Source organism: Eptesicus fuscus, chromosome 6 (genome assembly GCF_027574615.1).
Source record: "Eptesicus fuscus isolate TK198812 chromosome 6, DD_ASM_mEF_20220401, whole genome shotgun sequence".
Classification (NCBI taxonomy): domain Eukaryota; kingdom Metazoa; phylum Chordata; class Mammalia; order Chiroptera; family Vespertilionidae; genus Eptesicus; species Eptesicus fuscus.
Window position 1 is genome coordinate 7,003,104 of NC_072478.1, and position 20,242 is coordinate 7,023,345.

Sequence of the window (20,242 nt, forward strand, 5' to 3'; positions counted from 1 at the left end):
CCTATGTTGCCAGAAGCAGAGACGCTGACAAGGATAAGGGGCCTCAACGGCTCACAGGTGTCTGGGCCAAGGTGTGATGGAGGGGGCTACAAATGCAGGGAAACAGGGCCCAGGAGAGGGGCGGTGGGCGGTCAGGAGAACAGGAAGCCAGCGTGGCTGCAGGGCACTGAGCAAGGGCAGCTGAGGGTCAGGCTGGGTAGAGGCCAGGGTGGGGGAGGAGCTTGAAGACACTGGAGCCCCCAATGGGTTTGTGCTTTCTCCATTGGGGTTCCAACTTGGCGGCTGATCTGGAAGGGGTTCAGGAGGGGCAGGGGGCACTGGGAGCTCAGCCAGGCTGTGGGAGAGGAGGGCAGGACCTGGACACTGAAGGCAGGGGGCAGGACCCAGATTGCTGGCCTGAGGGCTCGGGGGCAAACTTTGGTGGCTGGGGTTAAGGGTGAATGAGGGCTGCTTGGGGCGGGGGGGGGGGGGGAGCGGAGGAGGGGCTGGTAAAGGCAGTAGCTTCAGATCATCCAAGAAGTGACCCTAAGGTGGGCGATGGGCACACGGCTCTGTCCTCTCTTCTGTGCAGACTCAGTATTTTCCATAAAGAGGTAAAAACATGCCAAGGTTCCCGAATGCCCTGTGCAGTTGCCTGGGAAGGGGCTGAACATACGGGGCCCCTCACCCAAGCTCTGACTCAGCAGCCCCCTGCACCCGGGGCATCCACACAGCCTCTGGCTGTGAGAGCTGAGCCAAGGGCCCAGAGCTCAGAATCGGGCCCACACCTGGGGCCAGGCATCCTCCTCCACACCCCCTCCCAAATTAGGGACCGGCCATTGGCACCTCCCATACCTTTCTGCCCAGCAAGATTGCTGAAATCCACAGGCATCTGTTCCGAGATGGCTTTGGTCCTAAAGGGGGTGGGGGAATCCTGAGGGCCTGGGGTGGGCCCACCACACGTACCCTTGGGTGGGAGCTCTGACAGAAAGAGTCTGAGGGCAGTGGGCCAGATGCCAGTCAGGCTCGGGGGAGCCCTCATTTCACAATGGAGAAACTGAGGCACAGAGAGGGTTTTTTCTTGGGGGGGGGGGGGCGGGGACTGGGCCAAGCCACACAGCTTGCAAGGGACAGAGTCAGGCTGCAGTCCAGGATAGGGCTCCCTCCCTGGCAGCAGTGCTGCCCCCTCCCAGGGCTTCTAGAACCCCAAGCCACCCCCCATCAGCTCTGGCGGAGCCCTCGCTCACCCCTGAAGAAAGGTGGAGATGAGGGCCTCCTTCACCCCAGCCGTCTCTCCCACTGGTCCCGCCTCCTTGGGCACTGTCAGAAGCACAGGTGACTACCAGAAGGACCCCAACCCGCTGAGATGGTTCTGGTGGGGACCTCTGCCTGGCATGTCTGGGCCACCCCTACCTAGGGCCTTGGCCTGTCCGTCCAGAGCCCCCAGGAAAGGCTGTGTCTGGTATCCCAACGTAGCCCACACCCACTCCCCGCCCCAGTGGTGGGGACAGGAATGGGTCCACACTTGATGGACCTGCCCACAGAGGGGCTGAGGGGGCCAGGAAGAGACTGCTTAGGGTGGCAGGGGCTGCTACAGGTCTTGGCCTGGTGGTCTGAGCCCACAGGCAGGGATGGGAGCTGGCCCCTGGGGCCTGTGCTCAGGGAGGAGTCTGGGAAGGGTCTCAGAGAGGGGGTGAAAGTCCTCAGGGAGGGTGGTGCCCTCCCATCCCCAACAGGCCACCCACGCCCACTCACAGCCAGAGACATGCAGGCTGGCGGAGCAGAGGGCCTGGCCAGCAGCGTTGGACGCGATGCAGGTGTAGGTGCCCTGGTGCTGTGGGCCCACGTCCAGCAGGACCAGGCTGTGCTGCTGGGCTGAGCTGGCCACCGTGTAGCCCGGGGTGTCCTGGCCAATCCACAGCACCTGCTCGGCCTCCTCCCGCAGCCAGTGCACAGTGGGGGCGGGGAGACCTGGGCAGGAGTGGATGATGGACAGTCAGCCCCCACTGAGAAGAGATTCTAGAAGGGGGTGCCTCTGATCCCCTCTGGGGATCTTGAGTGAGGGAGGGCAGGATGCCCTACCTTTGACCTTCACGGAGAAAGTAATGCTGGAGCCCTTCTTCACCTTCTTAGAGGTGAACTTCTCCAGGAAGCGGGGTGGCACCAGCTGTTGCTGCACATCTGGGGAGACACCGGAGGCTGCTGGTGACAAGTGCAGAGCCACAGCCCTGTGATGGGTAGCCTCTGCCCTCCTCCCAGGCCCAGGCCCAGGCCCCCACCCACCTGAGTGGTTGTCCCTGGAGCCTGTGCCCAGGGTTCCTCCCTCCCTCCACCCGATGGGCATCCCCCCACCACCCTCACTGAGCCTCCCGCCCTCCCACCATCTGGACTCGGCTCACCTGCTGCCGGCTTCTTTTCTGGGTCATTAGGGCCTGAAAGAGGCAGGGAAGTCAGACCTGAAGTAGGACAGTGTGTCCTGCGTGGGCCCAGGGGCCTGCTCCAAGGGTGAGGGTCCTGAGGACACCCTCCCACTCCCACACCCAGCACCTTCGGGAATGCAGGCAGGCAGGTGTCTGCCCTCCACCACACCTCTGCACCTGGGGGGAAGACCGTGGGCCCAATCCCAGGCCTGCCATGGGGGTCCTAGAGGCGGACGTCGGCCCCCAGCTCCCACCTTGGACCAGCAGCTGGGCAGAGGAGTAGGCGGCACCCACGGTGTTGCTGATGTAGGCGGAGTACTGGCCGGCATCCTCACTGGTGACCGAGAGGATCTCCAGGCTGTGCAGTGCCTTCTTGTTCACCATGCGAATGTGCGCAGACGCAGTCAGGGGCTGCCCATCTTTGAACCAGTACAGGCGGGGCACCGGGTAGCCTGAAACCACAGGGAGAGTGGTCAGCATAGGGCCACTGCCCAGGGGGTGCTGTGTCCTCCACCTGAGGGGATCCCTGGAGACCCCCCAGGCCACAGTGACCACCTAACTTCTACTGGTGGGACACCCCACCCAGCCCTCTGGCCCTATCTCCCTCACCTTTCACCTTGAGCTGGAACTTGGCCAGGCGTGTGCCGGGGGCCACCTGGAGGTCTTTCAGCTCCTCCACCACCTGGGGCAATTGTCCCTCTTCTGATGTAGACTCTGCACCCTCCTGCTCGCGACTGGCAGGGAACAGAGAGGGGCAGCGTGATGTGGATGGGTGAGGGGTCCAGGGCAAGGGGAGTGGGGTCAGTCTGGATGGCTCCTGAGGTCTTCTGTTAACATGCTGGACAGAGACCGCGTGGCCTTGGTGAAGCCTCCAGGACTGGGATTCTGTCGGTCCAAGCCAGCATGGCCACCCCCATGCCAGGGCTGGGGACTGCCAGCCTGTTGGGCACTGCCACCCCTGTATGGCCCCCACCTGGACTGGTAGCCTTGGGCGCTGAAGTAGGACGAGGTCTCGGTGGCATCCGCGGCAGTGTCATAGTCAGTGCTGGTCACTGAAAACGAAGGGTGAAGCTGGAGCCAGGCTGCATTCCCTCTGTCCGGGCACAGCCCCACCCCAGAGGCACCTGGGGTTCTCCCTGCACAGCTGTTCCTGGAGCCACTTACCCTCCTGAGTCAGAAGTCATAGGGACACAGCTGCCCTGTGGTCCCTCCCTGCCCCCAGGCTGTTACCAGCCCAAGTTCTAGGCCTGTAACTAACTACAAGACCCAACAAATTATAGACATGGGTGACTCTGAGCTTCACAAATGGCAGGCAGGGTAAGTGGCAACATCTTCCAATTCCATCCCATTAAGGGGCAGGGATTGGTGTATCTGGGCCTCAGCTGGGGGCTTCCACTTGTAGCCATGATGGTATAACAGGGACTGGATCTGCCCTCTGCTATAGACAGGATGTTTGTGTGCCCCCAAAATTCATATGCTGAAGCCTAACCTCCAAGGTGATGGCATTCGGATGTGGGACCTTTGGGGGATGACAAGGTCATGAGGGTGGGGCCATTAGAAATGGGGTTAGTGCCCTAATGAAAGGGACCCCACAACACTCCTTCCACCATGTGAGGGCACAGCCAGGAGGGCCATCTATGACTCAGAAGAATCCAATTGTGCTGGCACCTGCCCTTGGACTTTCAGCCTCCAAAACGCAGAAATACATTTCTGTTGTTCATAAGCCACCCTGTCTTCAGTACTTTGTTAGAGCAGCATGAACTAAGACATCCTCCAGTTGAAACAATTAAAACAAACAAAATACCTGAAACAATGGTTGTAATGTTATGATTTATAGTAAGTAATATATATTTGGTTTTGTACCGTTCCTGGCACAGAGCTCCTAAAACCCTTGGAGTTTCCTTCAAATTCCTAACAAGCCCCTGTCAAGCACAGCTGAGTTTATGTTAATAATGTGACTTTTGGAAAGCCCCTAAGACAGGGCTGGTTGCCAGGACAAGCAACCATGTGATTAGAGGGTTGGAATTTTCAGTCCCTCGAGGGAAGGTAGAGGGGCTGGAGGTTGAATCAATCATGCCTGTGTGATGGAGCCTTCAGGAACACCCAAAAGGATGGGAGTTTGGAGAGCTTCCCAGTTGGTGGGCACGGGGAGCTGCAGGGAGAGTGCTGGGCTCAGAGAGCATGCAAGCCCCTCCCCCTTCCCCATCCCTGTCCTGTGCATCTCTTCCACCTGGTAGTTCCTGAGTTATAATTTTAAGTTTAGACAGTGACCTCGTAAGTAAATGTTTCTCTGAGTTCTGTGAGCCACTCTAGCAAATTAAGGGAACCTGAGGAGATGGCTGTGAGAACCTCTGATACGTAGAAGCACAGGTGACAACTTGGACTTACCATTGGCATCTGAACCCTTTCACTCTTGTGGCCCTGAGCCCGTAACCTGTGGGGTCTGACGCTATCTTCAAGTAGATAATGTCAAACTGAGTTAAATTATAGGACACCCAGCTGGTGTGAGAGCATTGTTTGGAATTGGGTTCAGAATCATCAGAATGGTTTCAAGTCAATGAGCATTAAGCAAGGACACTGACCCCTTACAGACAGGAAACAATGGTGAGCCCTGTGATTGCCCCAGCTTCTTGCCTTCAGGCCCAGAAGAGGAAGCTGAGGCAGAGCCAGGCAGGCTCTGAGTTGAGGAGACAGAAGGCAGCTGGATTCACAGGACAGAAAACAGAGAAGAGGCAGCTACACAGAGGGATCCCTCTTTCAGGGATTAAGCAGATGACTGATCAGCACGTGCATGTGAGGGAAGAGCCATCTGAGATGCTAGAGGAAACAATGCTGGAGGGGCACAAGGTCTGGGATGCTCCTATTTCCACAGCCAGACTGGAAACCCAACCCACAGGCATCTGGAAGGTGCCCAGGAGCGTTCTCTCCCCAGTAGGAAGAGAATTAGCCCTGCGTGAGCGCTGCCTTGGCCTCACCTAACAAACCACACACCAAACAACCAAAGTGCTTCCAAAGAAGCCGCTGTTTTCCAGAACATAGCTCCAGGAGACCTGCAGGAATGCACAACATCCAGCTCCCTGCAGGGCAAGACTTGCAGTGTCAGGCACCCAGTCAGAAGGCTGCAGACACGCAAGGAGGCAGGAACACAGGACCCTCGATGTGGAGAATGATCAGTCAGAACTGACATGACATTAGAACTGCCAGAGAAGGACATGCAGGTATCAGAACTGTATTCTTTGTGTTCGAAAAGTTAAGTAGAGAGGGCACATAAAGAAGAGTCAAGTAGAATTTCTGGAGACAAAAAAATACAGTAGATGACACTAACAGCAGATTAGATACTAAGAGCAGTGACTGCATAGGCATAGCAATAGAAAAATCCAACTGAAATGCACAGAGAAAAATAGTTTTAAAAACTTAAAGAGTATCAATGAGCTGCACTGTGGCTTCATGTAACTGAAGTCACCAAATGAGGGGGAAAGAACAAATATTTGAAGAAATAATGGCAAAAAAAAAAATCCAAACTTATTGAAAACTATAAACCCCCAAAATTCCAAGAAGCTTAATTAACTGCAAGCATAAGGGGAACATAAAGAAAAGTGCACCAGCCCTGGCTGATGTGGTTCAGTGGTTGAGCATCATCCCATGCACTGAGAGGTCACCAGTTTTAAATCCTGGTCAGGGCACGTGCCCAGGTTGTGGGCTCGATCTCCAGTAGGGGGCATGCAGGAGGCAGCTGATCAATGATTTCATCTCTCTCTCCCTCTCCCTTCCTTCCTCTCTCTCTCTCTCTCTCTCTCTCTCTCTCTCTCTCTCTTCCTCTCTCTCTCAAATCAATTGTTAAAAATTAAAAAGAAAAAGTGCACCAAAGAATATGTGAGAATAAACAAGTAATCTTTTCTGTCAAAGAATCGAGTTTAGGCAGCCACCATGTTGGCCCTCATGACTTGCAGCTCCCCTGGGGGCCAGCATTTTGAAATGACAAAGGTCAGCTCCTTCCTTTAAATTAGCCAATCGAGCAAGACTGTGAGCCTAAGCTCTGACTAATCAAGAGTGAGGGACAGATCACGTGCATCAGGCATAAAACCCTCAGCGGATCACCTGCTCAGTGTGCGTGTGCTGCCAGACTGTGTGTCTGTGCATCCTCCTGCAGGAGTAATGATATTTGCCTTACTATCTGGCTCCTGAGTATACTTTGTGTTTTGCCAGGACCCCTGGTTTTGGGGGTTCACCTTATTTGTAACAATTTGGGGGCTCTTCCAGGATTCTAATTGTCACTATGGGGCCAACTGGACCCCTCTCCTGAGGAGGGAGGTGCGCCCTGCTGCCAAGTTGTGGCTGCCTCGGTGAGGAGGGACAGCCATTACTCCCCGGGGCCAATTACGAGCTTGGGATAGAGAGTCAGCCAGCAAATGCAGGAAGGGCCCAAGCAGGCGAGAACCATGGCAATCAGGTGACCTTATGCATGAGCCAAGGTGGAGAACTGGACTGAGTACTACTCTGGTGGTTGGGTATCCTCAGAGGTTGGGTATATGTGACTGGGATGTGTCTTGGACATGAAGCTAGTGCAGAGTTATGATCTCCTGTGAGGGAAGTAGCCAGAGAGGTTTGAAGCGGATCTTGGGAAGTGTGAGAAATTTCCAGTATGGGAGCTTGAGCACATAGTCACAAGGGACTTTCTGAGGACGGGAAAACAAAAATTATAGGCCTAGGGAATACATTCTCCCAGATAGTCCATTAGGGAGAATTCTGAGGTTCAGGGGAAGGACAGTCTCCGAATCAGGGACAGGAGACATTGTTCTGCTTTGGTGGTTTTTTAATCAGGGCATTCTGTGGTGTCTGTAGCCAGACAGACAGGGAGCATGGTGTGAAGCTTTATCTGTGGGTTGTGCGCACCTGTATAAGAGTGTTTCTGGTAATGTTTTGTGTCTCTTTGTTGTTTGGTTTAATTTGTTTTAAGATGGGGCACGTCTCGCTTTGGGGAAGCCCAGCTATTCATGGCAAGGCTGAACATGTGGCAGAGATTGCAGGTACGCCCCAGCAGCTGCCGAGAATTCTTAATCTTGGGGATTTTTCCTGCTTTCCTTCTCAGGGTGTCAGCTGCCAGAAATTCTTAGCTGGTGAAATTTTTTTGTCTGTGTGTCTGTAATGGTTACTGATTTCTGTCTTTTGGGGGCTGTTTGCTCTCCGCTGGTTTAGGAACATAGGGACAAAGATTACATGGGGAAGTAGGAATTACAAGCATGGGGAAGTAAGCAATGTGGGCTGGGGTGGGACTCCATTGTTTGGGCAATAAGATTAATGTTTCCATGATAATGGGCAGTTCTTGAATGAGGGACCACGTTCCAAGGTTGACTCCCAGGTCCAAGGTTGACTCTCAGGTCCCGGGGGCATGTAACTTAAAATTTTGAGTTTGCTGGGTTAAATGGTAAAAATTGTTAAACATTTAGGTATTTTGAAATAACAGGATACTAAAATATTAATCTGAGTATGCCTTGTATGGAGAATCTAGAGGATGGATTTGAATGAATAAGTCTTGTATTTTATTTAAAAGATATCTTAAAAATGTGTATATATTGCAAATCTGAGGGATGTTAATTACTTGCATGTCACCTAAAAATTAAGGTTTCTAAGGGTTAAGAATTCCCCCAAAAAGAATTCCAATTGGAAAGAAATTATGGTTTTGGTGTCATTTTGAAGGAAAAAGAAGGTGGGTTCTGAAAGTTTGTAAGGTTTTTAAGGAAAAGATGTTATATAAATGACACAGGCCAGTAAGCCAAGACAAGTGGAATAGGGGAACAGAGATGGTTAAGTGCAATTTGGAACTATCTAGTAAATCCCATTTTCCCTAAACCAAGGACACTTAAGAGTAAATGATTTGCATTTTGCCTCTCTAACCAGAGGGCAAATAGCCTTTATCAACGTACTCAGGGAGACAGATAGCAGAAATCCAATCAGTGTCCTTTGCGGGCCACACCCAAGGACAAATGAAGTTAATTTTTTTCTTGCCATAGAATTGGCTTTAGATCATTCCAATAGGCCAGGTGTCCTCAAACTATGGCCCGTGGACCACATGCAGGTGTTTTTGCTGTTTTGTTTTTTTACTTCAAAATAAGATATGTGCAGTGTGCATAGGAATTTGTTCATAGTTTTTTTTAAACTATAGTCTGGCCCTCCAATGGTCTGAGGGACAGTGAACTAGCCCCCTGTTTAAAAAGTTTGAGGACCCCTGCATTGAATAGGCCCTGGAATGCCTCAAGATCTTCCTACAATGGAGATTAGGGGCCAATTTCTTAAGAACTATGTACTGGGTATCTCTTCTACTTTAATCTCCCTCAGGTTAGAAGGCCTCCTGACCCTCCTCTTGAGTCCCTGGCTCAGTGCCATTGACCAGGAGACTATGTTCTGGTCAAGACATCGAGGGATACAAGTTGGAACCCTTCTGGGAAGGACCCTACCTTGTCTTGCTTACCACTGAGACCACTGTTCGGACTGCAGAATGAGGTTGGACCGACACACGGGTTAAGGGCAGACCACCAGCTTCCCTGGGTGGAGACACCTCAACTTGGATGGCCATACTAGGACATAGCCCCTTGAAATTAACACTAAAGAAACTGTAAGCTGTCTATTTGCTTTAGGGCTCTGGAAAATTGCAGGGGCTTACAATGTGGACTGGGGAAATGTGTATAATCTGGACCGTGCTTACCCAGTTAAGTTATTGATTATAGATAACTTGAATGACTTGGATATTACAGCTTTTAGGCCAAAAGATTGGCTAGGACTAAATTTAGGATTAGATGTCACAGGACAAGGTCCCCTAGGCCACTGCCACCACCATGCAAATAGAAGTAGGATATAAGAAAACGAATGCCTGGGTGGAATGGATTAAATATTCTGTATGCACCCTGAATAAAAGCGACTGTTACGCTTGAGGGGCATGAAGGCAAGAGACCCAAGTGGTCCCATTTCCATTCTAATGGACCTCAGACAGTACCTGGATGGAATGTGTGCTTGTCCTGTATCAGGAAGAAACTGCCTGGGGAAACGCTTCCTATAATACTCTCTCCCTGTTGTTCCCATCCAACAGAGGTAAAGAGCAAGGATCCCCCACAATGATCCAGCCCCCACTTTCAATGTAAACTATACCTCCTGCCTCTCAAGGTGGGGGGAGGGGAGAACATCACTCAGCGTTTATGGAAAATTTATCCAGATGTGTAAATGGCTGAGTATCCTCAGAAACCAATCATTCTGCACTGTCAAAACCCCGTGTTGATGTCTGGTGGTACTGTGGGGAACCCTTACTCGGGGCCTTGCCCAGCAGTTGGAGCAGAACTTGTGCTCTGATACAATTGGCTGTCTCTTTCCCTTTGGCATATCGTAAACCTTTTTCAACAGACAGACAGACTAGGAAGAAGAGAGAGTCCAAGGGATCCCTTTGATCCCCATTTATACACAGATCCATTAGGGTTCCAGGAGGAGTGCCAAACGAGTTTAAGGCTAGAAATCAGATTGCTGCAGGACTTAAATCTGTCCTGTTTTGGTGGTCCACTGTAAACAAGAATGTAGTTGGATTAATTATATTTACTATAATCAACAAAGGATTATTAACTATACTCTGAGATGCAGTTAAAGGTATAGCTAAACATCTAGATGCCACCAGCAGGATGACATGGGAGAATAGATTGGCCTTGGATCTGATTTTGGCAGAAAAAGGAGTATATATAATATTGGGGGGTCAGTGTACATTCATCCCTGACAACACAGCTCCAGATGGAACCATTACCAAGGCCATACAGGGATTAACAACTTAGCTAATGAGTTAGGTGAGAATCCTGGAATTGAGGACCCTTTGTCTGATTCACTAGAGCAATGGTTCAGAGAATGGAAGGGGATGATGGTGTCCATATTCACCTCTTTGATAATCATGTTAGGAGTTACAGTGATGGGATGTTCTATTATCCCATGTATGAGAGGTTTTATCCAAAGGGTAATTGAAATTACATTGACCAAACAGCAAAATAATCTCCTAAACACTGCAGAACATGAAAGTCAACAAATGTTAGCCAAGTTTGAAGAAAAGAGTTAAATAAGAAAAGGGGGGAATTTTGAGAATAAACAATTAATCTTTTCTGTCAAAGAAGGGAGTTTAGGCAGCCAGCATTTTGGCCCATGTGACTTGCAGCGCCCCTGGGGGCCACCATTTTGAAACGACAAAGGTCAACCCCTCCCTTTTTTCTTTAAATTAGCCAATCTCGAAAGACTGTGAACCTAAGCTCTGACCAATCAAGAGTGAGGGACAGGTCATGTGCATCAGGCATAAAACCCTGAGCTGACCGCCTGCTTAGTGTGTGTGTGCGGCCAGACCCTATGTGTGCGCACCCTGGAGGTTTGGAGGTTTCTCTAGAAGTTAAAGAAACAGTTACCATTTTAACCAGTAATTCCACTCATAGCTATATACCCAAGAGAACTGAAAACATGTCTGCATAAAAACTTGTACTTGATTGTTCATAGCAGCATCATTCATAATAGCCAAAACAACCAATGGATAAATGTCATCCAATGAATGGATGAGAAGTCCATATACAATGGAATATTTTTCAGCCATAAAAAGGAATGAAGTACTGATGTATGTTCCCACATGAATGGGCCTTAGAAACATGCTCAGTGACAGAAGCCAGACACCAAAGGCCATATATTGTATGATTCTCTTTCTATGAAATGTCCAGAATAGGCAACTTCAGAGAAATAGAAAGTCGATTAGCAGTTCCCAGTGGCTGGGGGAGAGGGATAGAGAGTGAAGGCTAATGGGTATGAGGTTTCCACCTGGGATGATAAAAATGTTCTGGAACTAGGTGGTAGTGGTGATTGCACAACCCTGTGAATATACTAAACACCAGTGAGTTATACATTGTTAAATGGTGAATTCTATGGTGTACAAACATAAAAAAAAATCCCAATGAAAAAGACAAGTTATGTACAGAGAACCAAGGACAAGAATAATGCCATATTTCTCATTGGAAATAATGCAAATTAGTACACAGGGGAGCTACATCTTTTTGTTTTTTGGATTTTTAAAATTATTTTCTTGATTTCAGAGAGGCAGGGAGAGAGAGATAGAAACATCAATGAGAGAATCATTGATCAGTTGCCTCCTGCATGCCCCCTACTGGGGATTGAGCCCAAAACCTGGGCATGTGCCCTGATCTGGAATCCAACCATGACCTCTGGTTCATAGGTTGATGCTCAACCAGTGAGTCACACTAGCTGGGGAGGAACTACATCTTTAAAGTATGGGAAGAAAAAGCTATTTGAGCAAAACTATCTTTCAAAACCAAAACCAAAATAAAGATTTTTTTCTCAGATATACCAAAGCTGAAAGAATTCCAGCATATCCAGTCTCCACACAATGTTAGAAGACATCGTTTAGGCAGAAAGACACCAGATGGAAATCTGGACCCACACAGCAGAACGCAGAGCATGGAAAGAGAGGTACATGGGGACATGTGTATGCTCTTATCTTATTTAAGATAATCTACTTGTAATTGTTGTGTTTTTAATAGTTTTTTTTTTTCATTTAAAAATATTTTTATTGTTTTCAGAGAGGAAGGGAGAGGGAGAGATAGAAACATCAATGATGAGAGAGAATCTTTGATTGGCTGCGTCCTGCACACCCCCTACTGGGGATCAAGCCTGCAACTGGGAATCGAACCGCAACCTCCTGGGTCACAGGTTGGTCTATGCTCAACCACTGAGCCTCAGTGGCCGGACTAGATTTTCCTTCTTATTTTGAGAGAACTGTAGATTCACATGCTGTTCTGAGAAATAGTATAGAGCCCAGCCAGCATGGCTCTCTCCCTCCCTCTCCCTTTATCTCTCTCTAAAAAAAAAAATCAATAAAAAAAAGAAATAATATAGAGATCCCATATATCTTCACCCAGTTTCCAGCAAGGTTAACTTTTAACTAATCCATTAGTGACATTAATCCATACACTGACCTTGTTCAGATTTTACAAGTTTCACATGAACTCCACTGAGTGTGTGTATGTGTGTGTGTGTAGTGTTCTTACAATAAAATGCAGTTTTATGACCCTTGCTGCACGTGTCAATAACATGTTCCTTTTCCTTGCTGACTAGCATTCCATAGAGCACAGTTAACCATTCAACCCCTGAGGACAGATGGGTCATTACCAGTTTTTGGCTATTAGGAATAAAGCTACTATGAGCATTTGGGTATAGGTTGTGTTATGAACTGGAGTTTTCATTTCTTGAATAAACGCCCAACAAAATGATGGTTGGGTCAAATGGTAAGTACATGATTAGTTTTATAAAAAACTAGAGGCCCTATGCACAAAATTCGTGCAAGGGGCTCGGCCCTCGCAGCCACGACAGCTGCCTTGGCCCTCACGGCCCTGGCTTTATCCAGAAGGTCGTTCAGATGGTCGTTCTGCTGTTCAGCTGTTTGGTCAATTTGCATATTATGCTTTTATTATTACAGAAAACTAGAGGCCCAATGCATGAAATTCATGCAAGAGTAGGCCTTCCTTCCCCTGGCTGCTGGCACCGGCTTCTCTCTGGCACCCGGGACCTAGGCTTCACTCCAGCTGCCAGCAGGCACCCAGGACCCGGGCTTCCCTCCGGCCTTGGCTTCATCCAGAAGGACGTCCGGAATGACATCTGGTCTAATTAGCATATTACCCTTTTATTATTATAGATTCCCTACCATGATCCAGAGTATCTGCACCATTTTCCACTCCCATGTGGATGAAAAGGTGCTACATGCTACCTGACAAGCTCAGGGAAGGCCTGTGTGACCATCTTGCAAAATCAAAGACCTACAGTAACCACAAAGGATGGTCTGAAATTAAAACCTTTTGGCTAAAAGCAGTTTGTGGTGGGTAATCATGTCCTAGGCTAGAATCTTCCCTCACAAAAGTCAATCTTACCTTGACTGAGCCTGTCTATTGTCTTTTGCATCTACGATAACACACCTTAGGAATGTCAGGGTAACTCCTCTTTTTCTGGATCCCTCAGGGCACAACCAATGCACCAGAGCAGAGACTACAAATCCTCTCATTGTTGTGTTTATCATGTTAATTGTTGACTTTTAACTATCCAGTACCCACCTACCTAAAAGGAGTCTAAGTCTATCATTTTACTTTGTACCCAATCCCAGAGGCCCCCCTCTTGCTTTCTCCCTTCTCCCTAATCTACCACCAATGAATTTCATGTAAGCCATTTACATCTCTGTTGATTGTAATGTATAAAATAAGGTGTAAAACTGCCATTCTCTGGAGCATTATCTCAATCTGCTGAAATTTTGCTTCCTGGCAACTGTTTTGTTCTAATACTCACAAAAATTGTTTTGTTCAAATACTCACAAAAATTCTGTACAGGGTTTGCATGTTTCTTACACTGACACCCACCAGCAGTGCATAAGGGTCCCATTTCTCTGCCCCGTCACCTGCATGTGGTGGCAGCACAATTTTTATGTTAGTCATTCCACTGTGGGCAGGGATGTTGTGCTAGGGTCCTGGTTTGCATTTTCCTGTTGGTTAATGTGTGGAAGACCTTCGACGCATTTACTTGTCATCTCTGTGTCCTTTCCCATGAAGTGTCTGCACATGCTCCGGTTCTAATTGGATTTTTAAACATTTTTTTACTATTTAAAATCAAGCATTCTTTATATAGTTTAGGTAAAGTCCTCCACAAGATATATCGTTTGTGGATATTTTCTCTCAGCCTGTAGAATTTCATTCTCTCTCTCTAGCAATTGTGGCTCATTTGGTTAGAGCATTGTCCCATACACTATAAGGTGGCAGGTGTGATTCCTGGTCAGGGCACATACCCAGGTTGTGGGTTTGATCCCCAATGGGGGTGCATACAGGAGGCAACCAACCAATTAATGTTTCTCATATCAATGTTTCTCTGTCTCTCTCTCCCCTCCTCTCTCTAAAATCAATTTTTAAGAAATACTTCATTGCTCCACACCAGCAGAAGATTTAACTCTGATGAAGTCCATTTTACTAATTTTTTCTTTTACTAGTCAAAGATCTTTCCTAGCTCTAGGTACTGAAGATTTCCTCCTATTGTTTTTCTGAAGTTTTATATTTACATTAAGTATGTAATGTATTTTGAGTTAATTTTCATATATGGTCTAGGTTCTTTTTTTTTCTTATAAATGTCCTAATTACTCCAGCACCATCTGTTGAAACTTTATCCTTACTCCACTTAATTGCTTTTGCACTTTTGTCAAAAATCAGTTAGACATGTCCAGCTGGCGTGGCTCAGCAGTTGAGCGTTGACCTATGAACCAGGAGGTCTCAGTACGACTTCCGGTCAGGACACATGCCCAGGTTTCAGCCTCCATCCCCAGCAGGGGATGTGCCGGAGGCAGCTGACCAATGATTCTCATCATTGATTTTTCTATCTCTCTTCCTCTCTGAAATGAATAAAAATATATATTTTAAAAATCAGTTAGACATATTTATAGGGACCATGATGTGGTCTTTTCTGTGGCCATCCTCCATCCTGAAGCCATCTAGAGGCCCTGCAGGAGTCTCTGCTTTAGTGACTTGTCACTTAGGAATTTTAAGAGATTTAAGAGCTCTGAGCCAGGAACCAGGGATGAGATCTGGTATGTATTTCTTATTGCCCACAGTGCCATTGATCACCCACCATGCCCCAGGACACCTCCAAGCCTTTCTGGGTCCTTCCTCAGCCCTGACGCTTCTCAAAGAGTTAAGGTCCCTACCCCGACTCCAAGGGGCTCCCAGAGAGCTCTCCATCAGCCACAAGACATCATCCAACCCAGCACTGCCCCCCCAGCCAGGACCCTCTGAGCCGCCCACCCTAGGCCAGCAAAGCAGGCCGGCCACACTCACAGTCCACGCGGAGCTCAGCCTTGGTGGAGGACACACCCATGCTGTTCTCAGCCAGGCAGCGGTAGACACCCATGTCTGCAGGCACCACAGCCGTGATGATGAGCTGGTGGCCGCCCTGTTGGTCATCACTGATCATGTAGTGGTCATCCTCCTCCAGGATCCTCCCATCCTTGAACCAGCGCACGCTGGGCACGGGCTGGCCTGTCACCACACAGTCGAAGCTCACAGGGTACCCGTCCAGCACCTCCTGATTCTGCAACTCAGTCAGGAACACTGGGGCTGGGAGGGACAGGTAGGGCGTGCAAGTTAGTAGCAGCCCCCGTGCCCAATCACCTGGGCTGCAGCAGGTGCACACATGTGGCCCTCGAGGCCCCCTTTCAAGGGAGAGCACTCACAGAACAAGCGGCTAAACAGCACTGTCTCTGCTCTCTGAGCTCTTCCCTCCTCCCCATTCCCTAGGGGGAGACCTCCCTTTGTCAGCCTGGCTCCCAAGCCACCTTGTGGCCAGAGGGACAGCAGACCGGAGGCATGGAGGAGGGGAAGTGGAGGGAGGACCAAGGCATTGTGGCTGGGAGTCCAGGGTTTGAGGCCTTGCGCTCAGAATGGAGAGGGACATTTTCAAGGCACAACACTGTGGGTGAACGACACCCCTTCTGCCATTTCTAGGGACATACAAGTGAACAGTGATGTGGCTTTTTAATTAATTTTTGTTGCTGGAGCAGGAAATGGGGTGCAGACCGGACCACATGGAACCCCAACCTTTTATACAGGTTGCATCTCAAACCCTCATGGAGAAAAACACAAACAAAAGTCAGCATTCCCACAGCCAGGGCACAGATGAGAACGCTGAGGCTCTGACAATAACGGGCAGAACTGGGTGGAGCTGGAGCTCCATCCACCGCCAAGTCGGGCTCTGCCAACCTCAGTGGGCAGCATCTGCCAAGAGCCAGAAGCTGGGACCCAGCCAACTCCTTGACCTCTCAGCTGACCCTGGTCACGCACCAGCCTCGCCCCTCCTCTCCCGCCCCTCCTCTCCCGCCCCACCCCAGGTGGCTCACAGACTCACCAGCCTCTGTGGTCCGCGAGCTGGGCACTGGCTCCAAAGGCACTGTGGGGGCAAGGGCCACCTTGGCGATGCGTATCTCCACCCCCCGGGGTCCCTGCTCCAACAGGCTGATGTCCACCCCAATGCCTAGCATGTTGAACATCTCCTGGAAGTGGGTGGCCGCCCGACGGGCCTCAGCCAGTGCCTCAAAGCGGATGCAAACCAAGTGCTCATCCTCGCGGTACGTCTGCCAGTCCCCAGGCTCCTCAGGCTCCCCTGAGCCCTCGTCGGCACTCAAGAAGATCTCCTCCTCCGAAACCTCGGTTGAGCCCTTGGTGCGGAAGAGGCGGTGCAGCCGCCGGGCTGCCCGGCGGAAGGCGTCATCCACTTCTCCACCAGAGGAGCTCTCAGCCTCACTCTCCGTCCCGCTGACAGCCACGTGGGCACTGTGGACCGTGCAGCCAAACTTGCTGCTCACCTGGCAGGTGTAGCAGCCCGCGTCAGCGTGGCCCACGCCAGTGACCAGCAGAGAACAGGTGCCGTCCCTGAGCTGGTCAATGTGGTGGTGCCTGCCATCCGTCAGCTCCACACCGTCCTTCAGCCAACGAGCTTGCACGTCTGCCTTGCTGGACACCACACACTCCAGACGTAAGATGTCTCCCACCTGTGCCTCAGTGTCTCCAAATGTGCTCCGGAACACGGGCCCCTCCTGCTGCCTCATCTCCTTCCGCACCTTGTAACCCTTGAAGGCAGCCTGGATCTTCATGGCTGCCTTGTCCAGAGATGGGTCACTGAGGTCCTCAATACTCAGGTCTCCTGGCGGCGGGCACACTGTGGTCGGCTGTTTCTGCTGCTTCTGCAGCTTTCCAGAAGGGACTGCTGGAGCCCCAACCTGTGCATAGATTGGGTAGGGAAACCAAGGCCTGGATCAGGGAAAGGATGGGCAGGGGCCTCCGGGGTAGGCTGGAGGCAGAACCCAGTCTGATCCCAGCTCCAGCAGGCCACTCTGCCTCCGCTGCTGGCAGCTGCACTACCTTCGCTGAGGCCAGATGCTTGATGGTTCTTGTTGTCACAAAAATCAAGCCCACCTTCCCTGAAATCACTTTACACCCAGATGGAGACTCACAGGGTTGTGAGGAGCACTACAGAGGGGCCAGTTCCAGCTCTTCAGGGAATGGGTGGATGGGTACGTCAGTGGATGGATAGATAAATAGACGTATGAAAGATGCATGATGGCTGAATGGATAGGTAAGTGGTTAAGTGGATGGCAGATGGACTAATAAATGGATGATGATGGTTGGTTGGATGGATGGATGGATGGATGGATGGATGGATGGATGGATGGATAAGTGGGTAGTATAGACCTATGGACAGCGAGTGAATGGATGGATGGTGAATGGTGGATGGGTGGGCAGATGGGTGAGTGTGTGGCTAGATGGTGATAAACGGAGGTGCATGGATGGGTGGGTTGGTGGTGACAGATGCATGAATGGATAAGTGGATGGCTGATGGATGGATAAATGGATGATGACGGATGAATGGACAAAGGCTTATTGAATGGATGGGTCGGTGGATGGTGAATGGGTGGATAAGATGATGCGTGGATGGACAATGAGTGGTAAAGATCTGAGACACCCAGGCCTCCCTCAGGCCAGGCTGGAGGCTCACCTTACTGGCCAGTGGAGAGGTGCCAGGCTTCCCAGCCTTCTTGAGGTAGGTGACCAGGGAAGGAGTGCCCGCTCGGGACTCGTCGTCAGAGCTGGTGTGTGAGAGGTCGGCCTCACCAGTGCGTGCCAGTTCATCGGCTGTGGAGTAGTCCTCAGATAGGTCAGGGGCCAGGTCCTCTGCCTCCTGCCGCAGGCGCTGCAGGCGCCCGTCCTCCTCAGGCAGCTCGCTGATGGAGTCCAGTGTGGGCTCGCGGCTCATGCGGCGCTTTCGAGCCAGGGCCTCCCACAGCAGGTGCAGGTCACCCTCCTGGGCCGCCTCAGGAGGCAGGCTGGGCTGTGCAGGGACCTCATCTCTGGATCCTGGTGTCAGCACCACTGTGGACAGCAGGAGACCGGTCAGCCAGGTGGGAACTGGGCTGCCGACCGTGGTTCCCTCTGTAGGCCTCTGCTGCCCACCGGGGCTTCTGGAGAGTTCTGATGGCACAGCCTTTACAAGGTTTCAGAGGCTCCAAGCCGCTCTCCTTGGGCCTCAACTTTCCCTGCTCAGGCCTCAGTCCTCAGAGTGAGGGGGGTGATGCTCGAGGTCATGGGGAGGTTCACAGTGCAGGGGGGAGGAGACACAGTGCAGGGGGACTCAGAGGACAGGGGCCTGAGGACTTAAGGGACCAGCAGTGGGTATCCAGGACTGTGATGGCCGGGATCACATTCAGGGAGGGGGTGCAGCCTAAGACGCCAGAGATGTGGGCTCGGACAGGAGGCTGAGCCATGCAGGGTCTGTGCGTCTCCCCAGCAAGCCTCAGTTTCCCTTGGTGTGAGGCAAACTCCCCAAGTGGACCCCTTGCTGTGGGAGTCGCCCCCACCCCAGGGTTTCCCCCAACTCCTCCACTCCCGCATGCTGGGCCCTGGAGGACGCACCCTGGAAGGCCCTGGCAGCGGCAGAGATGGGATCCCTGGCAGGGCCGCAGCGGTACTCGCCCTGGTCCTCTGCTGAGAAGCCCCGAATCACCAGCGTCTGCCGCCCACTCTGGCAAAGAACCTGGAAGCGCCCGCCAGGCTGGATGCGCTCCGTTCCCTTCAGCCAGACTACCTCTCCAGCCTCCAGCACCTCACATTCCAGACGCAGATCCTGGCCGGCCGCCACCTGCCGGCTCTCCAGAGCGAGGGGTGCGGGCGCAGGTTCCAGGGGCTCTGCTGAGGATGAGCGCATCAGTAAGGACAGGAGGCCGCGCCAACGTTCCAGTTTAGCGAGGCCGAGTGCTCCAGGCTGGACCCCCCACCCTTATCCGCCAGGACCCAGCAGCAACTCACCGAGCCTCACTGTCTGGGGCAGGTGCACGGGCTCCCCGGCGCCTGCAGGCCCCACAGCCGCCACGCGGAAGCGGTAGGTCTCCCCAGGGGCCAGGCCGTCCACAACGCACTCGGGCTCGGACACCAGCTCGTGGCACAGCTGCCACTCCCCAGTGGCCGATGGCTTCATCTCCACCCGGTAGCCACGGAGACCGCCACCGCCATCGCTGGCGGGGGCCACCCAAGACAGCGTCACGGAGCGGTCACTGCGCCCCACCACCTCGGCGTCCTCCGGGGGATCCGGGAGGCCTGCGGGGGAGGGCGGTCAACTTGGTCTCCATTTTCTCATATGGGGCACAGCCCCTCCTGCCCTAGGGTCTGATTCTGGGGCGCAGTGAGGGCTCGGACAGATCACCACCCCCAGGCCTGTGAGCCGTGGTGCCTGGGCTCCTGTCTCCGGGAGTGAGGGCTGTGCGCCTGGGTGGGAGGACACGGAGAGCCTGCAGTAGCTTCTGGAGCTGGAGCCTCCGCCCCTCCCCACCCATGGGAGAATCCAGCACCCGAGCCACCCACCCAGCACGGTGAGCCGCGCGGAGGCCACGGCATCGCGGGCGGCAAAGGTGACTTCGCCGGCGTGGTGCGGCCGGGCGCGGCGCAGCAGCAGCGTGTGGTGGCTGCCGTCTGCGGTCACCATCCAGTCCTCGTCGTCAGGCTGCACGGCAGCCCCGTTGATGTACCAGGTTGCCTCGCCCACGGGCACCGCCTCGCTGAGCGTGCAGCTGAAGTGGGCCTGCCTTCCTGCCCCCACGGTCGCGTCCCGCGGGGGCTCCAGGACCTCCAGGCGCCAGCCTGCGGGCGGGGCCAGGGCGTGAGCTGGGGACCACGACGGTGGCCTCCTGGTGCTGGGAGACCTTTCCCCCTCACCCCTCCCTCTACCTCCGAGCCAAGTCGGGGGCCCAGCTCCCG

The 20,242-nt window shown here is 52.0% G+C and overlaps 1 protein-coding gene across 1 annotated transcript in view; it reads right to left on the bottom strand.

Annotated features, from left to right (window-relative positions):
• The window catches only part of OBSCN (obscurin, cytoskeletal calmodulin and titin-interacting RhoGEF), a 150,358-nt gene that overhangs the window by 18,958 nt on the left and 111,158 nt on the right, over positions 1–20,242 (bottom strand). Inside the window, 14 exon segments of the mRNA XM_054718309.1 lie at positions 835–893; positions 1,227–1,299; positions 1,735–1,950; positions 2,062–2,160; positions 2,379–2,411; positions 2,654–2,851; positions 3,009–3,133; positions 3,373–3,451; positions 15,278–15,556; positions 16,344–17,214; positions 17,991–18,364; positions 18,905–19,180; positions 19,298–19,585; positions 19,850–20,125. Coding sequence (XP_054574284.1) covers positions 835–893; positions 1,227–1,299; positions 1,735–1,950; positions 2,062–2,160; positions 2,379–2,411; positions 2,654–2,851; positions 3,009–3,133; positions 3,373–3,451; positions 15,278–15,556; positions 16,344–17,214; positions 17,991–18,364; positions 18,905–19,180; positions 19,298–19,585; positions 19,850–20,125 — 3,246 coding nt within the window.